At 39.8% G+C, this 23,186-nt stretch overlaps 1 protein-coding gene across 2 annotated transcripts in view; it reads right to left on the reverse strand.

Moving 5' to 3' along the window:
- The window catches only part of ANKRD28 (ankyrin repeat domain 28), a 175,858-nt gene extending 153,410 nt beyond the window's left edge, over positions 1-22,448 (reverse strand). For both annotated transcript variants that reach the window (XM_059920372.1, XM_059920371.1), the window contains exon 1: positions 22,110-22,448. In XM_059920372.1, the coding sequence (XP_059776355.1) occupies positions 22,110-22,136 (27 nt within the window). In that variant the 5' untranslated portion in view covers positions 22,137-22,448. The remainder of the gene's footprint in view (positions 1-22,109) is intronic.
- Between the last annotated feature and the right edge of the window lie 738 nt (positions 22,449-23,186).

Raw genomic sequence — 23,186 nt, forward strand, 5'->3', positions numbered from 1 at the left:
CGCTCTCCGCAACTAGAGAAAGCCCTCGCACAGAAACGAAGACCCACCACAGCCTAAATAAATAAATAAATAAATAAATTTAAAAAAAAATGTCAACTGAACACAAGAGAAGTGGATAGGAGCAACAACACAAGGAGTCTTGAATGCCTTACTTAAGTAGTAATAATATAGTGCTTAGGAACATAAACTTTGAAATTAGTCCTGGTCTCAATTTCTTCATCTATAAAACTGGGATAACTAACAGCAAAGAACTGTTCAAAGTATTAAATCAGACAACCCAAGTAATGGACTTAGCTATATTTAATGCTAATATTACCCTAAAGATAATGGTTAATAACTGAAAAAACTAACACACTGATATAACTGTCCATATTTTAGAAGTATTATGCTTTGGATCCAGCAGCAAGAACAGATTGAAGGATGAGTCTAAAGTCCATAAAGACAGTTAAAAGGCTGTTGCAGTAATCAATGATTCAAGTAGACAGAAAGAATGAGAAAAAAATCACCAAAGCGGTTTAGTCCTGACTCTGATAATAACTGTATAATCTTGTACAAGTTAACGTCCTCTCCAGGCCTCAGTCCTCTCATCTTAAGATTTGACCTAAATGATTAAAGTTTATTTCCAGAGTACCACCTGTTTTTAACGATTTTACATTTTATATATCTCTAATGTTGGTTACAGGCATCTCTTATACAAATATCTATAACAACAAAAACCAAAACTCCAAAGAATAATTAAATGCTAACAACTACCTTCAAAAGCAAGCAGAAAAAAACAAAAAGCATGCACAATGTCAAGGACTAGAAGAAAACTGCATCTGTGATTAGGCTTTCTGAGATAGCAAAAAACAAAAACAAACAAACAAAAACCTATTATAAATCTAGAAGCTGTGAGTTAAATTTTCTTTGCAATGCAGACTATCTTTATCACTTAAGTTCCCCAGTTTCCATGGAATAGCATGAAAAACTTTCAAGATACATTTTCCATAGTAAAGCCTCAGATAAACAGATTTCTAAATCATCTAATACCATTTCCTATTTTATCTCTCCATCTATTAAAACTAATAGGCAAGAAAAAGAAAAGATATCCAAACTGGAAAGGAAGAAGTAAAATTACCTTTGTTCACAAACAACATAATCTTACATGTAGAAAACCCTAAAGAGTCCACAAACCAAAAGAATATTAAAACTAATACATGAATTCAGCAAAGTTGCAGAATACAGAAGCAACACACAAAAATCAGGGTTTTTTAATACACTAACAAACTGAAAAGGGAATTAAGAAGACAATTCCATTTACAACAGCATTAAGAATGAAATACCTGGGAACAAACTTAACCAAGGAGGCAAAAGACTTGTATGCTGAAAACTATAAAACACTGCTAAAAGAAATTAAAGAAGAAACAAAGAAATGGAAAGATATGGATTGGAAGACTTAATATTGTTAAAATGTCCATACTACACACAGTAATCTACAGATTCAATATAATCCCTATCAAAATCCCAAAAATGTCTTTTTACAGGTTAAAAATCCATCCTAAAATTCATACGGAATCTCAAGGAACTCTGAACAGCCAAAACAATCTTGAAAAAAAAAAAAGAACAAACTTGGAGGTTTCACATTTCCTTACTTTAAAACTTACTACAGGGACTTCCCTGGTGGTGCAATGGTTAAGAATCCACCTGCCAACACAGGGGACATGGGTTCAAGCCCTGGTCCGGGAAGATCCCACATGCTGTGGAGCAACTAAACCCATGCACCACAACTACTGAGCCTGAGCTCTAGAGCTTGTGTGCCACAATTACTTAGCCCACATGCTGCAACTACCGAAGCCTACGGCCTGTGCTCCACAACAAGAGAAGCCACCACAATGAGAAGCCCACGCACCAAAATGAAGAGTAGCCCCTGCTCACCACAACTAGAGAAAGCCCGCATGCAACAATGAAGACCCCATGCAGCGAAAAACAAATAAATTAAGAAAAAAACAGGGCTTCCCTGGTGGCGCAGTGGTTAAGAATCCGCCCGCCAATGCAGGAGACACGGGTTCAAGCCCTGGTCTAGGAAGATCCCACATGCCACAGAGCAACTAAGCCCGTGCGCCACAACTACTGAGCCTATGCTCTAGAGCCCACGAGCCACAACTACTGAGTCTGTGAGCCACAACTACTGAAGCCCGCGCGGCTAAAGCCCATGCTCCGCAACAAGAGAAGCCACCACAATGAGAAGCCTGTGCACCACAATGAAGCGTAGCCCCTGCTCGCCGCATCCAGAGAAAAGCCTGCATGCAGCAACAAAGACACAACACAGCCAAAAATAAAATAAATAAAATTTTAAAAAAAAAGAAAAAAAAAACTTACTATAAAGCTACAATAATCGAAACAGTGTGGAGCTGCCATAAAGACAAACATATAGACCAATGAAACAGAACAAAGCCCAGAAATACACCCTCACATATATATGGTCCACAGATTTCAACAAGGGTCCCAAGACCATTCAATAGGAGAAAGGACAGTCTTTTCAACAAATGGTTTTGGAAAAACTGGATATCCTTATGCAAAAAAATGAAGTTGGACCCTTACCTTACACCATATACAAAAATCAGCTCAAAATGGATGAAAGACCTAAACACAAGAGCTAAAATTATAAAACTATTAGAAGAAAATGGGAAAAGCTTCATGACACTGAATTTAACAATGATTTCTTGGACATGACACCAAAAGCAGAGGCAACAAAAGAAAAAGTAGATAAACTGAACTTAATAAAAACTAAAAGCATTTGTGTATGAAAGGACACTATAAATGCAGTGAAACGGTAACCTACAGAATGGGAGAAAATATTTGGAAATCATGTGTCTGATGAAGGATTAATATCCAGAATAGATAAAGAACTACAAACCAGTAACAAATGAAAACAACCCAATTAAAAAATGGACATTTCCCCAAAGATATACAAATGGCAATAAGCACATGAAAAGATGCTTAATATCGTTAATCACTGAGAAAATACAAATCAAAACTGCAAAATAGGGCTTCCCTGGTGGCGCAGTGGTTGAGAATCAGCCTGCCAATGCAGGGGACACGGATTCGAGCCCTGGTCTGGGAAGACCCCACATGCCGTGGAGCGACTAGGCCCGTGAGCCACAATTGCTGAGCCTGCGCGTCTGGAGCCTGTGCCCCGCAACAAGAGAGGCCACGACAGTGAGAGGCCCACGCACCGCGACGAAGAGTGGCCCCCACTTGCCGCAACTATAGAAAGCCCTCGCACAGAAACGAAGACCCAACACAGCCATAAAAATAAATAAATAAATAAATTTAAAAAAAAAAAAAAACTGCAAAATAACACTTAACACATATCAGAATGGCTATTATAAAGAAAACAAAAAAACAGGTAGAAAATAACAAATGTTGGTGAGGTGCAGAGAAATTGAAACTCTTATGTGTTGTTGGTGAGAATGTAAAATGGTACAGTCGTCAATGCACAATTACAATATGGCATTTCCTCAAAAAATTAAACACAGAATTACCATATGATCCAGCAATTCCACGTCTGGGGATATATCCAAACAAACTGAAAGTAGGGTCTCAAACAGGTACGTACATACCCATGTTCACAGCACCATTACTCACAAGAGCCTAATGGACACTTAGAAAGCAATCCAACTGTCTGTGGATGGATTAATGAATTTTTAAAATGTGGCATATACATACAATGGAATGTTATTCAGCCTTAAAAAAGATATTCTGCCACATGCTACAACATGGATGAAACTTGAAGACATTATGCTAAGTAAAATAAGTCAATCACAAAAGGACAAATATTGTATGATCCACTTACAGGAAGCAGAATGATGCCTGGTGTTTGTAAGAGGTTGGGGGATAAACGGTATAGGGAGTTAATGTTTAATACATACAGAGTTTCAACGTGTGAAGATAAAAAAAGTTCTGGAGATGGGTAGTGGTGATGGTCGCACAACAATGTGAATGTATTTAGTGTCACTGAATCGCACACCTTAAAATGATTAAAGTGATAAATTTTATGTATGTTAATTTTACCATAATGAAAAATGAATAGAAAAATAACTTTTTGCTTTTATATAAATGAATAGGAGTTTAGAGTAATATATATTTTTGTTTGATTAATTTTAGAATGAGAAATTTTTTTTAACACCAGTGGTAAAATAGTATTCTGATGAATTCTATCATACACAAAAAAACATTTATGAAGACCTATGCCCCTAAATATATCATGTTATTGTTCAGATAGAATAGGAATATGTTTAAATTATTTGATCTAAAAAAAAATTTAACATGGAATTTTAAAAGGTAACTATATCTACTTACACGTTTCAAAAAAAGTACATTGGTGATTACGAAAAAAATCTTTTTCAAGGCAAGTTTTTAAAGATAGAAAACTTCCTCACATTTAACTAGTGAAAATTAAGTATACAAGTATTAATGCTAAAGTATTATCTGTATTAGAATTTGAGAAAAAACAAATTGTGGTCTTTCCTAACAATCTAGTTCCTAATCCCCACTATGAAATGACTATGGGTCACTTCAAAGGATTACGAGCCTCCTAGGGATTAAAATGCTACACAGAAAAATAACATTTACAAAATCAGGTTAACCAAAATATTAATATCTAGGGGGAAAAGATCACTGTCTTTAAGTTTTTAACTCAACTCTTGACAAGTTTTTCTCCCTGATTTCTTCTGGATCTTCCACATCTTTTCACACCACACAACACTTATTCATTGACCCCAAAGATACTGTTTAGGTCACAAGCCAAACTTACCCTTTACAAAGGCTTAACTAAGACCAGGCCTCTAATAAATCAGGGTAATGCTAATTATTTTATATAGATAAGAAAATATCTATGGAAAGTCTCTTTTCCTCTAAATCACTTTCAGTATGGTTCTCCTAAATGTTGCCTTAAACATAGTAACCTACCAACAATTCACTCAAACCTACAGAGCTTATTTCAGTGTTTAAGGAAACAGAAAGCCTATTATTTCTTATGGTTAGATAAAGCTCTAGTGTGTGTGTTTAAAAATTAAAATGCTCCTATCATATCCCCTTTTTTACGGGGATGCAGTCTCTTATACTTAAGGTGTTTGCTAAACCTATTCATAATTTTTCTCTAAGACTCTCATAAAATGACACTTTTTCCACAATCATTTGTCTATTGTAACCTTTCCAAAATAATTTACCACTTCCTGTGATTCTTTTTGTCATTCTTCCAGATATAATTCTCCACTCATCTACAAATAATGCTTTTGTAGCCCTATGAACTCAAAATTTAACCTTTGAAAATTCTGCTATACATTTTATACATTAAAAACATACTCAGGTCAAAATAAAAAGCCAGAACTTTCTATCAAAGCCCAAGGAATTTAAATCTTCTAGTCTATGGAAGCCTAAACCAACAAGAGACAGAAACATAGGTTCAACAGTGTCTGAGGAACCAATCTCAGGACACCATCTGTTCAAAAAAATTTTGGCCTCAGGACCCCTTCACACCTTTAAATTATTGAGGAACTCAAAGAGTTTTGTTTATGGGGGTTATTTATAGTTGGTGCATTATTCAAAATTAAAAGTGAAAAATTGTTTATATACTTTCAATATTTCAAGCTTCACAGCTTCTTCACCAGGAGATTTCATCTCAAAAAACCACTTTCTCTGCTCACCCATAAATAGTAAGTAACTCATCTGTTAAAAGTTTTATCATGAGATTAGAGCAATTCAGCCACATCTTCAGGCTCCACGTCTAATTCTCGTTCTCTTGCTGTTTCCACCACATCTGCAGTTCTTTCCTCTACTGAAGTCTTGAACCCCTCAAAGTCATCCATGAGGGTTGAAACCAACTTCTTCCAAACTTCTATGTTGATATTTTGACCTCTTCCCCTGAATCATGTATGTTCTTAACGTCCTCTAGAATGGTGAATCCTTTTCAGAAGGTTTTCAATTGACTTTGCTCACAGGCATCAGAGGAATCACTATCTATGGCATCTATATCCTTACAAAATGTATTTCTTAAATAATAAGACTTGAAAGTCAAAATTATTCCTTGAGCTGCAGAATGGATGTTGTGTTAGCAAGTATGGAAACAACATGAATCTCACTGTATTGATACATTTCCCTCAGAGCGCTTGGGTGACTAGATGCATTGTCAATGAGCAGTCATCTTGAATCTTTTCTTCTGAGGAACAGGTCTCAACAGTGGGCTTAAAATATTCAGTAAGCCATGTTTTAAACAGATGTGCTGCCATCCAGGCTTTGTTGTTCCATTTACGGAGAACAGGCAGAGTAGAGAGCATAATTCTTAAGGGCTCCAGGATTTTCAGAATCCAAGCACTGGTTTCAACTTAGTCACCAGCTGCATTAGCCCCTAACAAGAGTCAGCCTATCCTTTGAGGCTCTGAAGCCAGGCGCTGACTTCTCATCTGCAGCTATGAAGTCCTAGATGACATCTTCTTCCAACTGAATGCTGCTCACCTACATCAAAACTCTATTGTTTAGTGTAGCTTCCTTCATTACCTTAGCTAAATCTTCTAGATAATTTGTGGCAACTTCTACGTGAGGACTCACTGCTTCACCTTGCACTTTCATGTTATGGAGATGGCTTCTTGCCTTAAACCTCATGAACCAACCTCTGCTAAGCTTCAAACTTTTCTTCTGCAGCTTCCTCACCTCTCTCAGCCTTCACAGAATTGAAGAGAGTTAGGGCCTTGCTCTGGATTAGACTTTGGTTTAAGGCAATGTGGTGGCTGGTTTGATCTTCCATCCAGACCACTAAAACTTTCTCTATGTCAAGAAGTACAAACTACTATAAATAAAATAAATAAACTACAGGATATATTGTACAACGCAGGGACTATAACCAATATGTTATAATTACTGTAAAAGAGAGTATAACCTTTAAAAATTGTGAATCACTATGCCGATTGAAACTTATACTGTATATCAACTATACCTCAATTTAAAAAACAAAACTTTCTCCATATGAGCAATAAGACTGTTTTGCTTTCTTATCATTTGTGTGTTCACTGGAGTAGCACTTTTAATTTCCTTCAAGAACTTTTCCTTTGCATTCATTCACAACTTGGCTAACTGTTTCAAAGGGCCTAGCTTTCAGCCTATCTGGGCTGTTGACATGCCTTCCTCACTAAGCTTAATCATTTCTAGCTTTTGACTTAAAGTGAGAGTTGTGTGACTCTTCATTTCAACAAGTACTTAGAGACCATTAGTAGGGCTATTTATTAATTGGCCTAATTTCAGTATTGTTGTGTCTCAGGGAATAAGGAGGCCAGAGGAGAGGGAGAGAGAGCAGTCGGAACACACACATTTATGGATTAAGTTCACCGTCTGATACGGGCACGGTTCATGGCACCCCAAAACAGTTACAGTAACATCAAAGATCACTGATGACAGATAACCATCACAAATAAAATAATGAAAAAGTTTGAAATATTGCAAGAATTACCAAAATGTGACTCAGAGACACCAAGTGAACAAATGCTGTTGGAAAAATAGCGCCAACATACTTGCCTGACACAGGGTTGCCACAAACCTTCAAGGTGCAGATAACAGAATATATGCGAAGCGCAGTAAAGCAAAGAAAAGCACAATAAAACAAGGTCTTCCTGTACATATATATAGGTTTCTCTACACAGACATCCAGTTTTGCCCAGGGCCAAAAACGGGTATGTGTGCATGCGCGAGCACACACAGACACACACACAGGCTCCATGCATTCATAACTGCCAAACTCAACATTAACTACTAATGTTTTCTCCAAGCAGCTTGTTTAAAGCAGGGTTTCTCAACCTCTGCAATACTGACACTGTAGAGCAGGTGGTTCTTTGTTGGGGGTGGATGTCTTCTTGTTCACTGTAGGATGTTTAGCACCACCCCTGGCCTCTATCCAATAGATGCCAGTAGTATCCTTTCCCCCTCCCCAGTTATGACAATCAAAAATGTCCCCAGTCATTAGAGAAATCCCATCCCCCACCACTGAAAATCACTGTTTTGGAGAAGTCATCTAGGAAGCCTGACCTTGCCTTTTGTTGTTGTTGTTAAAAATGGGGGGTGGGGGGGTAATAAATTCCATTCTAGCTCTTTCTTCTCACCACTCCTAGATTTAATTATCTGATGGTGGAAAGCAACTGTCCATTCTGAGTCTTATCTGCAAGCAATACTTGGAAAACAATACTGAATTAAACTCTTCTTTCTAGGGAACTCAGTCAGGTTTTCCCAATTTCAAGAGTGGAGAAAGCCTCTAGTAATGATCTTTTAGTAAGGATATATATATATATATATATATATATATATATATATATATATATATATATCTTCTGTACCTTATGCACATTACTGCATGTCAGAGAAGGAAAATAGGCCAGTGTTTCTCAGCCTTGGGAGTGCATATCAAAATAACCTGAGATGTTTTTTTTAAAAAATGTAGGTATCAGGGTCCTGTCTCAGATACACCTAATCAGAATTCTTTACTCATCCAGCAATTATCTGAATGTCCACTATATGCAAAGCATTATTGTAGGTGATGGGGATACAGCAGTAAATAACAGACACGGTCCCTGCCCTCTTAGAGTTCACATTCCAGTAGTGGGAGACAGACCATAAATATAGTCATATAAAGAGAATTATTTCAGATAGAACCACAGGGAAATAAAACAGTGTAATGGAACCAATTTCCTGCATTCTCACCAATATCAGTAGATAGTAACAAAGTATTGAATGCGGTAGGTGAAAATGTTTCTTTTGCATTTTAGTATTCAGGAAGCCTATGATAGAAATTACATGCCTAAATTTCTTGTTACGTGTTTAGTACTGGGCAAAACTGTGGCCCTTACTCTTTGGGAAATTATAAGCTCAAGACTAAATAGGTAAATTCTCTCACAGCTTCAATTCTAACTTCCATGAGTTCAATGAAAACACTACGTCAAACTTTTGAAAATGGTTCAGTTTAATGATTTTATAAATGCGGGGGAAAGATCCTGCACTCCTAAACGCAAACGCAGGCAATAACAGAGAATAGTCCAAAAAAAAGGTTGCCTCCTGCAGAAGTCGTTCAAAGGAAAAAAACATCCACTGACAAGTTGACAGTCACAAGGATTGTTCACAACAAAATCTGGCAAGACTGAGGGAGGGGACTTCTCTTCCTCTCATTTTATACTTCTGTGAAAAACTGGTACCAAAAACCTGGAATAAGTAAGTTTTCTGCTCTTCAATTTTTCCTAAGAAGCAAAAACAAACAAACAAAAGGAACAAAAAACCCCAAAAAACAACAATCAAAACAAAGACCTCTTATATATCCTCTCTATGGTTAAAAAAAAGTTGTGAGTATGAAGAAAAGGGAACCCTCTTAACACTGTTGGTAGGAATGTAAATTGGTACAGCCACTATGGAGAACAGTATGGAGAGTCCTTAGAAAACTAAAACTAGTGTTGCCATATGATCCAGCAATCCTACTCCTGGGCATATATCTGGAGAAAACTATAATTCAAAGAGATACATGCACCCCTATGTTCATAGCAGCACTATTTCCATCAACAGATGAATGGGTAAAGAAGGTGTGGAATATTAGTCATAAAAAAGAATGAAATAATGCCATTTGCATCAACATGGATGGACCAAGAGATTAACATACTAAGTGAAGTCAGAAAGAGAAAGACAAATACCATATGATATCACTTATATGTGGAATCTAAAATATGACACAAACGAACTTATTTACGAAACAGACTCAGACATAGAAAACAAACTTATGGATGCCAACTATTACATATATAGAATGGATAAACAAGGACCTACTGTATACCACAGGGAACTATATTCAATATCCTGTGATAAACCATAATGAAAAAGAATATAAAAAAAATGTATATATAGGTGTAACTGAATCACTCTCTGATATTAACACAACATTGTAAATCAACGCTACGTCAATAAAATAAATTAAAAAAACAAACAAGAAAACAAACTTATGGTTACCAAAGGGGAAAGGAGGTGGGGGAGGGACAAATCAAGAGTTTGGGATTAACAGATACACACTACTATATATAAAATAGATAAACCACAAGGTCCTACTGTATAGCACAGGGAACTATACTCAATATCCTGTGATAAACCATAATGGAAAAGAATATATATATATATATCACTTTGCTGTATACCAGAAACTAACACATTGTAAATCAACTATACTTCAAAAATAAATACAGTTTTGAGTATCAAATAAGAAAAAGATCAAACACTTCTGTCACATCAAAACTACTAAAAGGTACCACTTATACATACCCAGCCTTTAAGAATCAGAAAATATGTTCAGATGCCAGAAGATGTTTATCTAATGTTTCAATACACACTCCATTCCACACACACACACAGCAGCAACCTGTTCATTCTGTAACAGTGGTTCTCAAATGGATGCTTCACAAACTTCACAGTCTGCTCCCATGGTTCCCACTCCACAAACTGTGTGTAACTCTGTCACAAATTTGTAAATATTTTATGCCTGCAAGGAAGTAGCTACTTTTAGTAGCTACTAAAAGTCTCAAATTTAAAAGAACTGAAAAGACAAAGAATTTAAATAATATTCCCCAATCACAATGGAATTAAATTAGAAAAAAACCAAAAAATTTGGGAAATCCACAAATGTTTGGATATTAAACAAGACACTTCTAAAGAACACTTGGGTCAAGCACAAAATCACAAGGGAACTTTTTAGTTAGAATGTATTTTGAACTGACTGAAAACAAAACCAAAACATATCAAAACTTATAGGATAGTTAACACAGTATTATTTAAAAGGAAATTTATAGCTGTACACACCGATATCAGAAAAGAAAGACCTCAAGTAAGCTTCCAGCTTAAGCAATCAGAAAAAAGCAAACTAAATCCAAAGTAAGCAGAAGGAAAGAAATTATGTTAGAGGAAAAAATCAATACCATAGAAAAGATAAAAATAGGGGGAAAAAAATCAATAAAACCAAAAGTTGGTTCTTTGAAAAGACCAATAAAACTGACAAACCTTTAACTAGACTGAGGAAAAAAATAATGAAGACAAATTACTAAAATCAGAAATAAAAAGGGGTACATCACCACCGACCTTAGAGAAATTAAAAGGATTATGAGGGAATATTTTAACAAGTTTATGCCAACAAATTAGATCTCTTAGATAAAATGAAAAAATTCCCTGAAAGACACAAATTACCAAAACTGACTCAAGAGGAAATAGAAAATCTGAAGAGACCTATAACAAGTGAAGAAACAGAACTACTAATTTAAAAGTTTATCACGAAGAAAAGGCCTGGCCCACACAGCTTCACTGGTGAATTCTAGCAAACATTTAAAGAAGAAATACTACAAATCCTTCACAAACTCTTCTAGAAGAGAGCAGAGAACGCTTCCCAGTTCATTCTATGAGACCAACATTACCCTCATACCAAAGAAAAAGACATCACAAGAAGAGAGAGAGAAAATATTAGCAAGCCAAACCCAGCAACACACAAAAGGGATTACATTGCTTGGCTGTTCTTAAAACATTAAACAGAAGCTTACCATACAATTCAGCAACTCATACGAATCTTCCCAAGCGAAATTAAAATACACATCTACACAAATTGAAGATTTGTGGCAACCCTGCATGGTCAAATGATGGTTCACATTTTTTAGCAATAATATAAGTATTTTTTAATTAAGGTATGTACATTGTTTTTTTTTAAGACATAATGCTGTTGCACACTTAATACACTACAGTACAGTGTAAACACAACTTTTACATGCACTGGGAAACCAAACAATTCACATGACTTGTTTTATTGCAATATTCGCTTTACTGCGGTGGTCTGGAACCAAACCTGCAATATCTCTGAGGTATACCTGTAAATTAGTGGTTGCCTAAGGTTAAGAGAAAGGAGGGGAGGTTAGGAGTAATGGGAGTAACTGCTCATTGGCACAGGGCTTCTTTTTGAGGTGATAAATATTCCAAAATTAGATTGTGGTTGATAGTTGCACAACCCTGTGAGTTTACTAAAAACAAAACAAAAAAACACATTGAATTATACATTATTTAAATTATACATTATTAAATTATTTTAATGTATAGCTTTTGTGAATTATATCTCAAAAAAGATGTTAAAAACAAACTCCAGCTCAGATTTAGTTTCTTTGCCCAAGGTGGGCAAAGAAAGTGGAAGAGCGAAGTCCCAAGCCAAAGTATTTCAATACAATAATGGCTGCCATTTATCAAGTGCCAATTATGTGCCAGGGGTTTTACACACTCTCATTTAATTCAACAATTCAGCAAGCTAGACACAACTACCTCCCTTTTCTAGGCAAGGAAACAGAAACTTAAGTGAAATAACTTGCCCAAGGTCACAGAGGGAATAAATAAATGAGCCAGAATTAAAAGTATTATGTTCCAGCATTCCAGACATTTAATTAAGACTATCATAATTATTTTCCATATACATGAATGACATCTACTAATATTTACTTAACCTTTTCTTTAAGTCATTTGCTTCTTTTGCCGAACAAAGCCACAGGAAAGAATGAAGGCATAACCTGAGAGGGTAATACTGGGGCTACAGACAGGAGTAGAAAAGGTAGAGGATAAGAATGTAAGACTGACATTAACAGCGCCAATGGGAGGAACTGTGGGTAAAGTGCCCACTGAGAGTCAAGGCCTGCTGAGAAGACGGCACAGCCTGAGAAGGGGTGGGAACGGAAAGGAAGGACAAATTCCAAAAGGCAGCAGACCGAGATGAAGGGGAAGAGACTGAGGTGTGTGTAAGTTAGGAACTGAGGGTGGCATAGGATTTAAGAAAGGAGGCTGAGGTGGAAAAACAGAGATGAAAGCTGAAAGATGAGTAGGGATGGTTAATACGAAAGGGGACAATGAAGTGAGCTGGGAAACCCCCAAACAGGCCAGAGGAAAGTGAGACTGAAGCAGAACACCAGGCTACGGTCTTGAGTAGACTAGAAGCAAGGAAATGTGGGTCAACACCTGGAAGTCCAAGTAGACCAGTCACCCCCGTAAAATCTCAAGAAACACACCAGTAGGAAAAGCTGTCCCACACTTCAGAAAACACTACCCTAGCCAATACTGCTCGAATCAGGACGTCAAGACTTCTCAAGAGGTCAGTTTGTGGCCAAATTGAACTTAACCAACTAGGTGAAACAGGTTCCAACACAGCAAAGCTCAGCTTCATTGTGGGTGAAAAGACGGGACAACCAACGATGAAAGAAGTTATGGTCAGACAAAAGGAATTCCAAGTTCAAAACTGTGGCTCCAAGACTTTGAGGAAACTAGAAAGTGAGCAGGTAAGGAGTTCTTTTGACTATAATAGAATCTAGAGTCATAGGTAGGTGGAACATTGCTAGTAAGGAAAGAAAGTACACACAGGTTGATTAGCAACATTTTAAAAGCAATAATTCAATAGCCAAAACACAGAAGGTTCTAAACCAGTAATACATCAGAACATACAAAATAATCCATGTATTGCTGATCATTTGTAATAGTTAAGCAGTCAAGTCAGTATATCTAAATTTATGTGAAAATGATATATAGAAATTCAGCTTTATGATAAAAGATTAAAAATAAGTTGTTTTATTAAGAGGCTATTTAAAATAATTCACAGTTTCTTTAAAATAGCAAGATGGATTAACCGTTACTTAACATATACACAATCTTCCAAAACATTTCTATAATACACCTGTATTGTCTTTTCATTTACAACTCCTGACTAGTTTCTAAGTTGGGAAATACTCCTACCACGTTCCCTCTGTTGTCCCCGCTACAGTATCAAATGAGAATGTCTGCAAGGTTACAGCCCCCAGCCCTCGTCTACTGAAGTCTCTCGATTCCAGACCTCTCTATTTGAATCATTCAACTAACAGACATGCTGGTTTCTAACTACCTGCCTATACCTTAGATTAGGCTACTTACTGGCTCTGTGTGACTAATACTATACCTGCTGTTCCGATCTGTTCAGCCGGCTTCAACTCCACTGCCCACCCTTCATGCTGCAGTTTGCTTTTACATCCCTTAAAAGCCAGCTGTTCTTAACTCTGAAGTCCAACTAACTCCATTTCTCCAGGATGTGAATGTCACTTGCTTTACTGTTTATAAAGTTCTCCCAGGGACACTATTCTCACTCTTGGCATGACCCAGTCTGGCATTCTTGGAACTATACACCGCCTAGAATATAAGCTTTCAAAAAGTGGGGGAAACCTCTCACCATTCAGAGAACTATCCAACATAGATGCCTTTTGTTTACCCATCTACATACACATCCACACCACACACATACATAAAATCTTTCAAAGTCCTGTTTGAATTATCTGATTTTATCCTAATTAATTTAGACCAATAAAAATACAATACTAAAGGGGCTTCCCTGGTGGCGCAGTGGTTGAGAATCTGCCTGCCAATGCAGGGGACACGGGTTCGAGCCCTGGTCTGGGAAGATCCCACATGCCGCGGAGCAACTGGGCCCGTGAGCCACAACTACTGAGCCTGCGTGTCTGAAGCCTGTGCTCCGCAACAAGAGAGGCCGCGATAGTGAGATGTCCGCGCACCGCGATGAAGAGCAGCCCCCGCTTGCCGCAACTAGAGAAAGCCATTGCACAGAAACGAAGACCCAACACAGCCAAAAATAAAATATAACTAATTAATTTTTTAAAAATGCAATACTAAAGATAGCTAAGTAGGTCCTTTCTGACTTTCATCATTTTTAATCCGAGAGTTCCCTCAAAAGGAAAAGAGAGGACTTCCCTGGTGGCGCAGTGGTTAAGAATCCGCCTGCCAATGCAGGGGACGCGGGTTCGAGCCCTGGTCCGGGAAGATCCCACATGCCGTGGAGCATCTAAGCCTGTGCGCCACAACTACTGAGCCTGCGCTCTAGAGCCCTTAAGCCACAACTACTGGAGCCCACGTGCCGCAACTACTGAAGCCCGTGCGCCTAGAGCCTGTGCTCCGCAACAAGAGAAGCCACTGCAATGAGAAGCCCGCGCACCGCAACGAAGAGTAGCCCCCGCTCACCACAACTACAGAAAGACAGCACATAGCAACAAAGACCCAGTGAAGCCAAAAATAAATAATTTATTTTTTTTTAAAAATGTAGTGTTCAACTGTAATAACTTGCATTCTAGGCTTCCAGAACAAGCATTTGTGTCAGAAACAACTGCTTCCTAATTTCCCTTTTTAAATATCTTGTCCTGTGCTGCATGCTTTAATATTATCTGTGACCTTAAATCCGCAAGAGTAGAAAAGACATACCTTTAACTTTATAACAAATCAAAGATGAAACCATCACCAATTAAGAATCTGAACTTAAATTTACTGCGCAAACGTGAACTTTAGCTGTGGGAGTAGTAATTCTATCTAGACTTTGCTTTGTATGACAACCAGTATACACAAAGAATCCTGGCAACTTTTCTTAAAATCAGTATCACATAAGGAAGGTAGATGAATCCCTTAATAGTATAACGAAGAACTGGGGCTAGGGACAGGAGTAGAAATCAAACTTAAAGTACTTGAGAACTTTAATCATCGTGTACAATATACTGTAACACTTTAAAACGTTATTGGTTTAAATAACTGGAGATTTCATTAATTTTCATTTTAAATTAGAAGTATTACTCAGTGATTGGCTTGATTGAACTGTCCACAGGATACATTATCCAGAACAAAAAGGCTTAATCCTAAACTATTTTCTCCAGGCACAGAACATTTTCCAGGGGCATCTCAGTCTAGCCCAGGTATATGAATTTTACATTAGACTAGAAAAATGAAAAGGAAATAAAATGCCGAAAAACCTAATACAACCCAAACCTAACCACTTGGATTATCTGGTTTTTTTTCACTACCATAATCAATGTTCAATTGCATTTTAATGTGTGATTGACCCTAGTGGGACTATGCAACAAAAAAATTATCAATTGTTATATGAATATAAGACATAATTGTACACATAAGTGAGTCATTATTACGGCTATAAGGATCCTTTAAAGATGTACTCATTTCCATTCAAACTTTGGCTTAGTAATTAATATACTCAGTTAATGCTAAATTAAAAGTTTTTACATATGTTCTGAATTACAGCAGTAGCCACCTAACCAGTCTTGGGTGTCCCTATTTGTCTTTTATAATCTACTCTTCTAAAACCTGTAATGTAGCGGTTATTTAACTTTGGGGTGTCATGGGCCCCTTAGAAGATCTAATAAAACTATGAACCCTCTTGAGAAAAGTACATATATGCACATTCGCCCTGAAGCTCTTCACAGCCTAGCTTAGACTTCCCATCACCTACCGATCCGTCCAAACTTCTTAACCTTGTATGCCAAGTACTTCATAATGTAGTCACTGTTAATTCAACTAATCTACCTCTAGTCCTTTCCAACTACACTCACCAATCGGGTCTATCTCCTAACTATCCCAACAGAAATATACCATCCTCTTTTTCTGGCTTGCTTTCTGGGTTCCCTCTTGTTGCTTTCCTGCCCAAATGTTTGCTCTCAACAAACCCTTTCTGTGGACCTAAAATACCTCCCTTGCCATGAGGGTTTCCCTCTGCCTACAATCTGATCATCTGATCCTTTCTGAATTTGAAATCATGTTATCTCCATCTCTTATGGAGCACTCCATGTTCTACACTGTATTATACAAAGTATTCAAAAAAAAAAAAAAGTCAAGAAACATAGAACACACTTATTTCTGAATTATATATTAGTTACATTTCCAAAGAATATGCTCCATGTTTTTCCTCAACTTCTATAAACCTTTTCATGTGAAGTATCTCAGATGCTGTGCATTTATTTATGCATGTCTTCGCTCATTTTCTAGCCAATAAGATTCTTAGGGGAAGAGATGGTAGCTACTGCACCCTGTGTCCCCCACAATCTCCAACACAAAGCAAGGAGATACTCGATATGGAATACTTGAGCATATGGGCATCAGTGTTTTTCAGGCATTTCATACATTCTGTATCCCCAATTATAAGATTTTTCAAGGATCATCTAGTTTTTTTCCTACTGAAAAGTCAAATAATGCTCTACCCTTAGTGAATGCTTGACAAGTGAGAACTTACTATCTGAAACAGTGATTTATTCTCATCTATACAATATCTACTCGTTGATATGCCAACTTTGTTCAAAAAAAAAAAACTAAAAAAACAAACCTTCAATATATCAAGAATTCTTACCTAATGACCATTAACCCAGGAGGGAACACAAAGATGGCTCCTACACAAAAATAATCCAAATGTGAAAACTATTATCCTTTAGTACTACTGCAAACAAAGTTTAACTTGAGTTATAAAACCAACTCAGAAAACAGAAACAAACAACATCCAGACTATACATATGCACACTACCAGAGGCAATAAAACAGCACAAAAGTATAGAAACTTTTTTTTTAGAAAGTCTTAAACATGATATAAAAGTTTCTAATTGATTCATGCTAGAAGTATTATGCCAAGTGAAACAAGTCAGACATAAAAAGCCATATATTGTATGATTTCATTTATATGAAATATAACAGGCAAATTCATAGAGATAGAAAGTAGATTAGTGACTGCCAGGAGGTAGGAGGAGGGGAGAACAAGGAGTGACTGCTAATGGCTTTTTTAAAGACTTTTTCTTTTTCTTTTTTAATTTATTCTTGGCTGCGTTGGGTCTTCGTTGCTGTGCGCGGGCTTCTCATTGAGGTGGCTTCTCTTGTTGTGGAGCATGGGCTCTAGAGCGCAGGCTCAGTAGTTGTGGCGCACAGGCTTAGTTCCTCTATGGCATGTGGGATCTTCCCGGACCAGGGCTCGAACCTGGGTCCCTTGCATTGACAGGTGGATTCTTAACCACTGCGCCACCAGGAAAGTCCGGCTAATGGCTTTCTGGAGTGATGGAAATGTTCTGGAATTAGATAGTGGTAATGGTTGTACAATTTTGTGAATATACTAACAACTACTGAACATTTTAAAAGGGTGAATTTCATGGTATGCAAATTATATCTCAATTTTTTTTTTAAGTTTATGACCATTTTGGCTATTTTATCTCAGAGAAAACTGTTTTTTAATAGGAATCTAATTTTATAATAGTTTGTTTCCTCAAGCTGATCTAAACTAGTGGTTATAAACTGGTCCCCCTTTTTAAAACCACGGTTTTAAATTTTTCTCAGTGTTGTCTACCAACTTGCCAACACTTATAAATAGAAATTTTTCATAAGAATCTGTATTTCTGGCCTCCTACAAAAAACTGGAGTTCTAAAAATACTAGGCACACCTGCACAGAAACAATGGCCTGGGGCTGAGCAGCAGCTAACATACCTGCTATTTGCCATGATCTCCATCACTCCCTATTGTGTCCTAGATACTGAAGCCAAGTATCAGCTGCCATTTAGCTCCCCAGTTGTGAGTTTGTTACCCCTGAACCAAACAAAGACCATCTACCTTTCTTATTAGGGTATACTATGAATCACTGCTGATAAAATGTAAGCCTGTAATTGGTCTAAGGGTACAAATTTCCAGCTATAAAATGAGTAGATCTGGGGATCTAATGCACAGCATGGTGACTATAATTAACAATGCTCTATTATATATACATGATTGAAAGCTGCTAAGAGAAGTAGATCTTAAATGTTATCTACACACACATACACACACACACATGAATGGTAATTACATGAGGGGATGGAAGTGTTAACTAACTTATTGTGGTAAGCATTTCACAATATATACATGTATAAAATCAAAGCCATACACCTTAAACTTACATATGTTATATATTAATAATATCTCAATAAAGCCGGAAAATAAATTTTAAATGTAACCATGTATGATTACATTTTCAGTAACTGCAAAGAGAAAAAACCTGACAGTGACACCTGTTGAATAAAACCCTGCAACTGTTACAGATTCGTGCTGTTATAAACACTTTTATGTGGGGGGAAAAAATCCAGGGACATTTCCTACAAACAGGAAACAAATTCTTTTCATTTCATTTACAATTGAAAGTTATTTTCACCTACTAATAGAAAATAGCACAGTAGTAACTTCTTACCCCCATATTGGTGTTGGCACAAAATGAGGGAAAGCTGCCTTACTCATTGTCATTGATTGGATATGAAAACAAACTGCTTTATTTACTCACTGATTTTATGTTTAAACCATCTAGAACCCCCCTGATGCTTATGTGCACAAAGAAAAACAACCCCTACCCACGTTTGGCTTCTACGTAATAGACTGTATTTAAAAAGATGGAAAAAAGCAAAATACAGGGTGTACATGGAAATAACATAGAAAAGTAGATTCTACTACCTCCTAGCTCGTGTAAATGAGGACTGAGCTAAAAGTTATGTCAACTACCTTTCAGCTTTAAAATTCTGTGTACTTAAACAGATCTCCTCCTTTCCTCCAAATAAAATAATTCATCTAGCTGAACTGCCTGTCCTGTAGATGGGAAAGGTTAAAATAGTATTTGCATTCCATTTCATTTGTACCATCGCTTTTAACAGCTAATAAAATATCAACACATAAGATGACTTCTAAAAGCAGCTATTCCCTTCCAGGCAAAAACAAACTCATTTCTACATGTCTTCCAAAAGAAAGACCAAATGAGCCAATTACTTAGTAGTTTATTAGAGGTAAACCCCAAGGTTCTTCCCCCCGCCTCTGAGCCATGCCACTTCATTAACTTGCCCAAATACCTTCAAGTTTACAGGTGACATTTTACATATCATCTTTACCACCGAGTATTAATAGATATTATATAAAACTGGAGTAGCATCACAATTGTTTCACAACTGCAATTCCTAAATACACAAATGAAAAGGTGCAATTGGATTCTATGTCCAACTGAAAATACAATCCTGTTTCTGTTTAAACCTGATGGTGAATGAAATGAGATGCTCTCCCAAAAGTTCACCAAATTTCTAACACACATAATCCAAATAACTTTCTTCAAAAGTGTAAGACTAGAAACAAAACAAAAATTGTTACCTCAACTATAAGTTATGGAACCACAAGGTGCCATTAGATTGGTAAAGATTAGTGGAGATCCTAGATCTTGAGTTACACACCATTAAGAGTATAACGTGCGTTAACTGTACAGGAATTGGTTTATGCTTTACCTGTTATTCTTTAATAGTGCTGCCCGACAGAACTTTCTGATGATACAGATGCTCCACACCTGTACTGTCCAATATTATAATCAAGAGCCACGCAGGGCTACGGAGCACCTGAAATGTGGCTAGCAGGAATGAAGAACTGAATTTATTTTATTTAAAATTAAAGTTAATTTAGGGACTTCCCTGGTGGTGCAGTGGTTAAGAATCCGCCTGCCAATGCAGGGGACACGGGTTCGAGCCCTGGTCCGGAAAGATCCCACATGCCAAGGAGCAACTCAGCCTGTGCACAACTACTGAGCCTGCGCTCTAGAGCCTGAGAGCCACAACTACTGAAGCCCGCGCACCTAGAGCCCGTGCTCCGCAGCAAAAAAAGCCACTGCAGGGCTTCCCTGGTGGCGCAGTGGTTGGGAGTCTGCCTGCCAATGCAGGGGACACGGGTTCGAGCCCTGGTCTGGGAAGATCCCACATGCCGCGGAGCGGCTGGGCCCGTGAGCCACAGTTGCTGAGCCTGCGCGTCTGGAGCCTGTGCTCCGCAGCAGGAGAGGCCGCGGTGGTGAGAGGCCCGCGCACCGCGATGAAGAGTGGCCCCCGCTTGCCACAACTGGAGAAAGCCCTCGCACAGAAACGAAGACTCAACACAGAAATAAATAAATAAATAAACAAACAAACAAACAAACAAACGTGAATTTCAAAAAAAAAAAAAAAAAAGCCACTGCAATGAGAAGCCCGTGCACCGCAATGAAGAGCGGCCCCCGCTCGTCGCAACTAGAGAAAGCTGGCGTGCAGCAACTAAGACCCAATGCAACCAAAAATAAATAAATAAATAAATAAATAATAAAATTAAAGTTAATTTAAATTTAAGTTGCCACATGTGGCTAGTGGCTATCATACTGGACAATGCAATTCCACAATTTGAAATACAAAGTATAAGCTTGACTAAACACTAGAGTTTTTCAAAGTATCATGTCCTGATGATGTTAACACCAACTAAAAACTTCCTGATACAAATGATACACAAGTTCAGCCATCAGCCTAAACAGAAAAGTCACTTATGAAATGACACTACTTAGATTCAGAATTTAAGGTACAATATTCACTAAGAGACAACATTGAAAAATATATCTCAAGTTTTTCCCCCACTGTTTTTCAAAAGGGGAGCTCACTTTCGGAATAGTTTCCCAATACGTGCAATTACCTTCCCTTCAAATCTGTTCACTATCTTCTGTTCAGAAAAACAAATGGCAAAGATAAATTTTCAGCACTAAGAAGTCTACTGTGACTCGGTATATTTCACACGTTAATTTCCCTTTGATTCAGATGTTTGGAAACCTCTGCATCGCCTGAAAGCCTTGTTACCCATCGTTCCACGTTTTCAGGTGTACAAGTCATTCTGATACAGTTGCGATTTCGTTCCTAGACACAAAATATTTCCTCAATCCAAGAGTCATGACATTTTACCGCACTTCAGGTATTCTTGTATCAGCTCTTCCTGAGTCAAGAAAAGTAACCAAGATGGTGCACAAGATGTCAGAAGAAAACAAGTGCGGGAACTTGCACGTTGAATAACGACTCCCTGAGCAAAATCTCCTTTGACCCAGAGAGTCGGCCTCGAACTACCCGGCGACGCCAACAAGTCAGCAAGGTCGTGACCCTCGGTCACGGCCGCCGGCAGCGCCCCGCCTGGCTGCGGGAAGCCACCTGTTAGGCCCCGGCCTCACCTGGAGAGGAGGCACGGACCCGGACACGGGCGCCCGGCGCGAGCGCGGACCCGCCCCTCCGGCGGCGATGGACGGAGGCGGCACGTGGGCTCCCCCGGCCGGGCTGCGCTGACAGGCGGGCCGCCGCGACCCCCGAGGCGCCCCCGCCTCCCTCGCACCGCCCCGCCGAGCGGGCGCCCAGCGGCCCACACCGCCGGCCCCCCCTTCCTCCCGCCTTCCCTCCCACCCCCGGGCCTGCCGTCCCTCGCCTACCTGGTCGCGGAGTTTGAGGAACGCCATGGCGGTCGGCGCCGCCCGGCCACCGCTCCCGCCCCAGGAGCCTCGCCTGCGCCAGGAGCCGGCGGGTCGGCTGCAGTGAGCTGAGGAGTCCGCGGGCAGGGGGCGGCGCCGCCTCCCCGCCGCCCTCCGCAGCCGAGAGGTGAGGAACTGGAGGATCCCACCTCCTCCTCGAGGACTCCCCGCCCTCCTCCTTCCTTTCTTCCTTTTTCCCTCCGCTGTCTCCGCAGCCGCTGCCGCCTCACGCCCCCTTCCCGAGACAGCCAGGCAGCCCCCGCGGCCGCGCCGCTCCAGCCCGCGGCAGCCGCGGCATCCAAACTCCACTCCACAATATTACCACCACCGCCCGCCGCGATTGGCGGCCGCGCGGGGGAGAGGCCAGAGTAAGACGAGCGCCCATTGGCCACGCCGCCGCGCTCGCTCGGGCCCCGCCTCCCGGATGGGCAAGGGCGGGGGAGGAAGCGGTGAGGGTGGGCGCGGAGCCGGGCGCGCTGGGCGGGGGCGAGTAAGGGAGCGGAGCCGGGGGAGGGGCGGCCAGGTGCCCTGGGCGCGCGCCCTGGGCGAGGTGGGAGGAGCCCGGGCTTGAGGTGCGGGTCCCGGGAAGGGGGGGTTAACTGCCCGGGGCTCGCACGTGGAGGGAGCGGGCAGAACGCTCCCCAAAGCCGGAGGAGACTGCAGGGACTGGGTGAGGGGCCGGAAAGGGGGTGAGAGGTGGGCACCTGGGGGCTGCTGCCTTCCTGGGAGCGGCGAGGGGAGGGTGGCGAACAGGACTCGCACGTGGAGGGGGAGTGAGGATTCGCCCCTGGGCTTCCGCAGGATGCAAGAGCCAAGGGAGTGGGGTGAGAGATGGTCACCGGGAAGCTGCTGTCCTCCCGGGGATGGGGGGTCGGGCAGGAGGGCAGGGCCGGAGGGAGGGGGGAGGGGGAGCGTGAACTGGCGGAGTCTGGCACGTTGTCTAAGGAGAAAGAGCGCCCCTTTTCTCTCTGGCACGCGGCCCTCCAGACCTGGGGAGGTTAGAGGGGACGTCTGGGGGGGGGCCGCCCTCCCGCGTGC

Source organism: Balaenoptera ricei, chromosome 4 (genome assembly GCF_028023285.1).
Source record: "Balaenoptera ricei isolate mBalRic1 chromosome 4, mBalRic1.hap2, whole genome shotgun sequence".
NCBI lineage: Eukaryota > Metazoa > Chordata > Mammalia > Artiodactyla > Balaenopteridae > Balaenoptera > Balaenoptera ricei.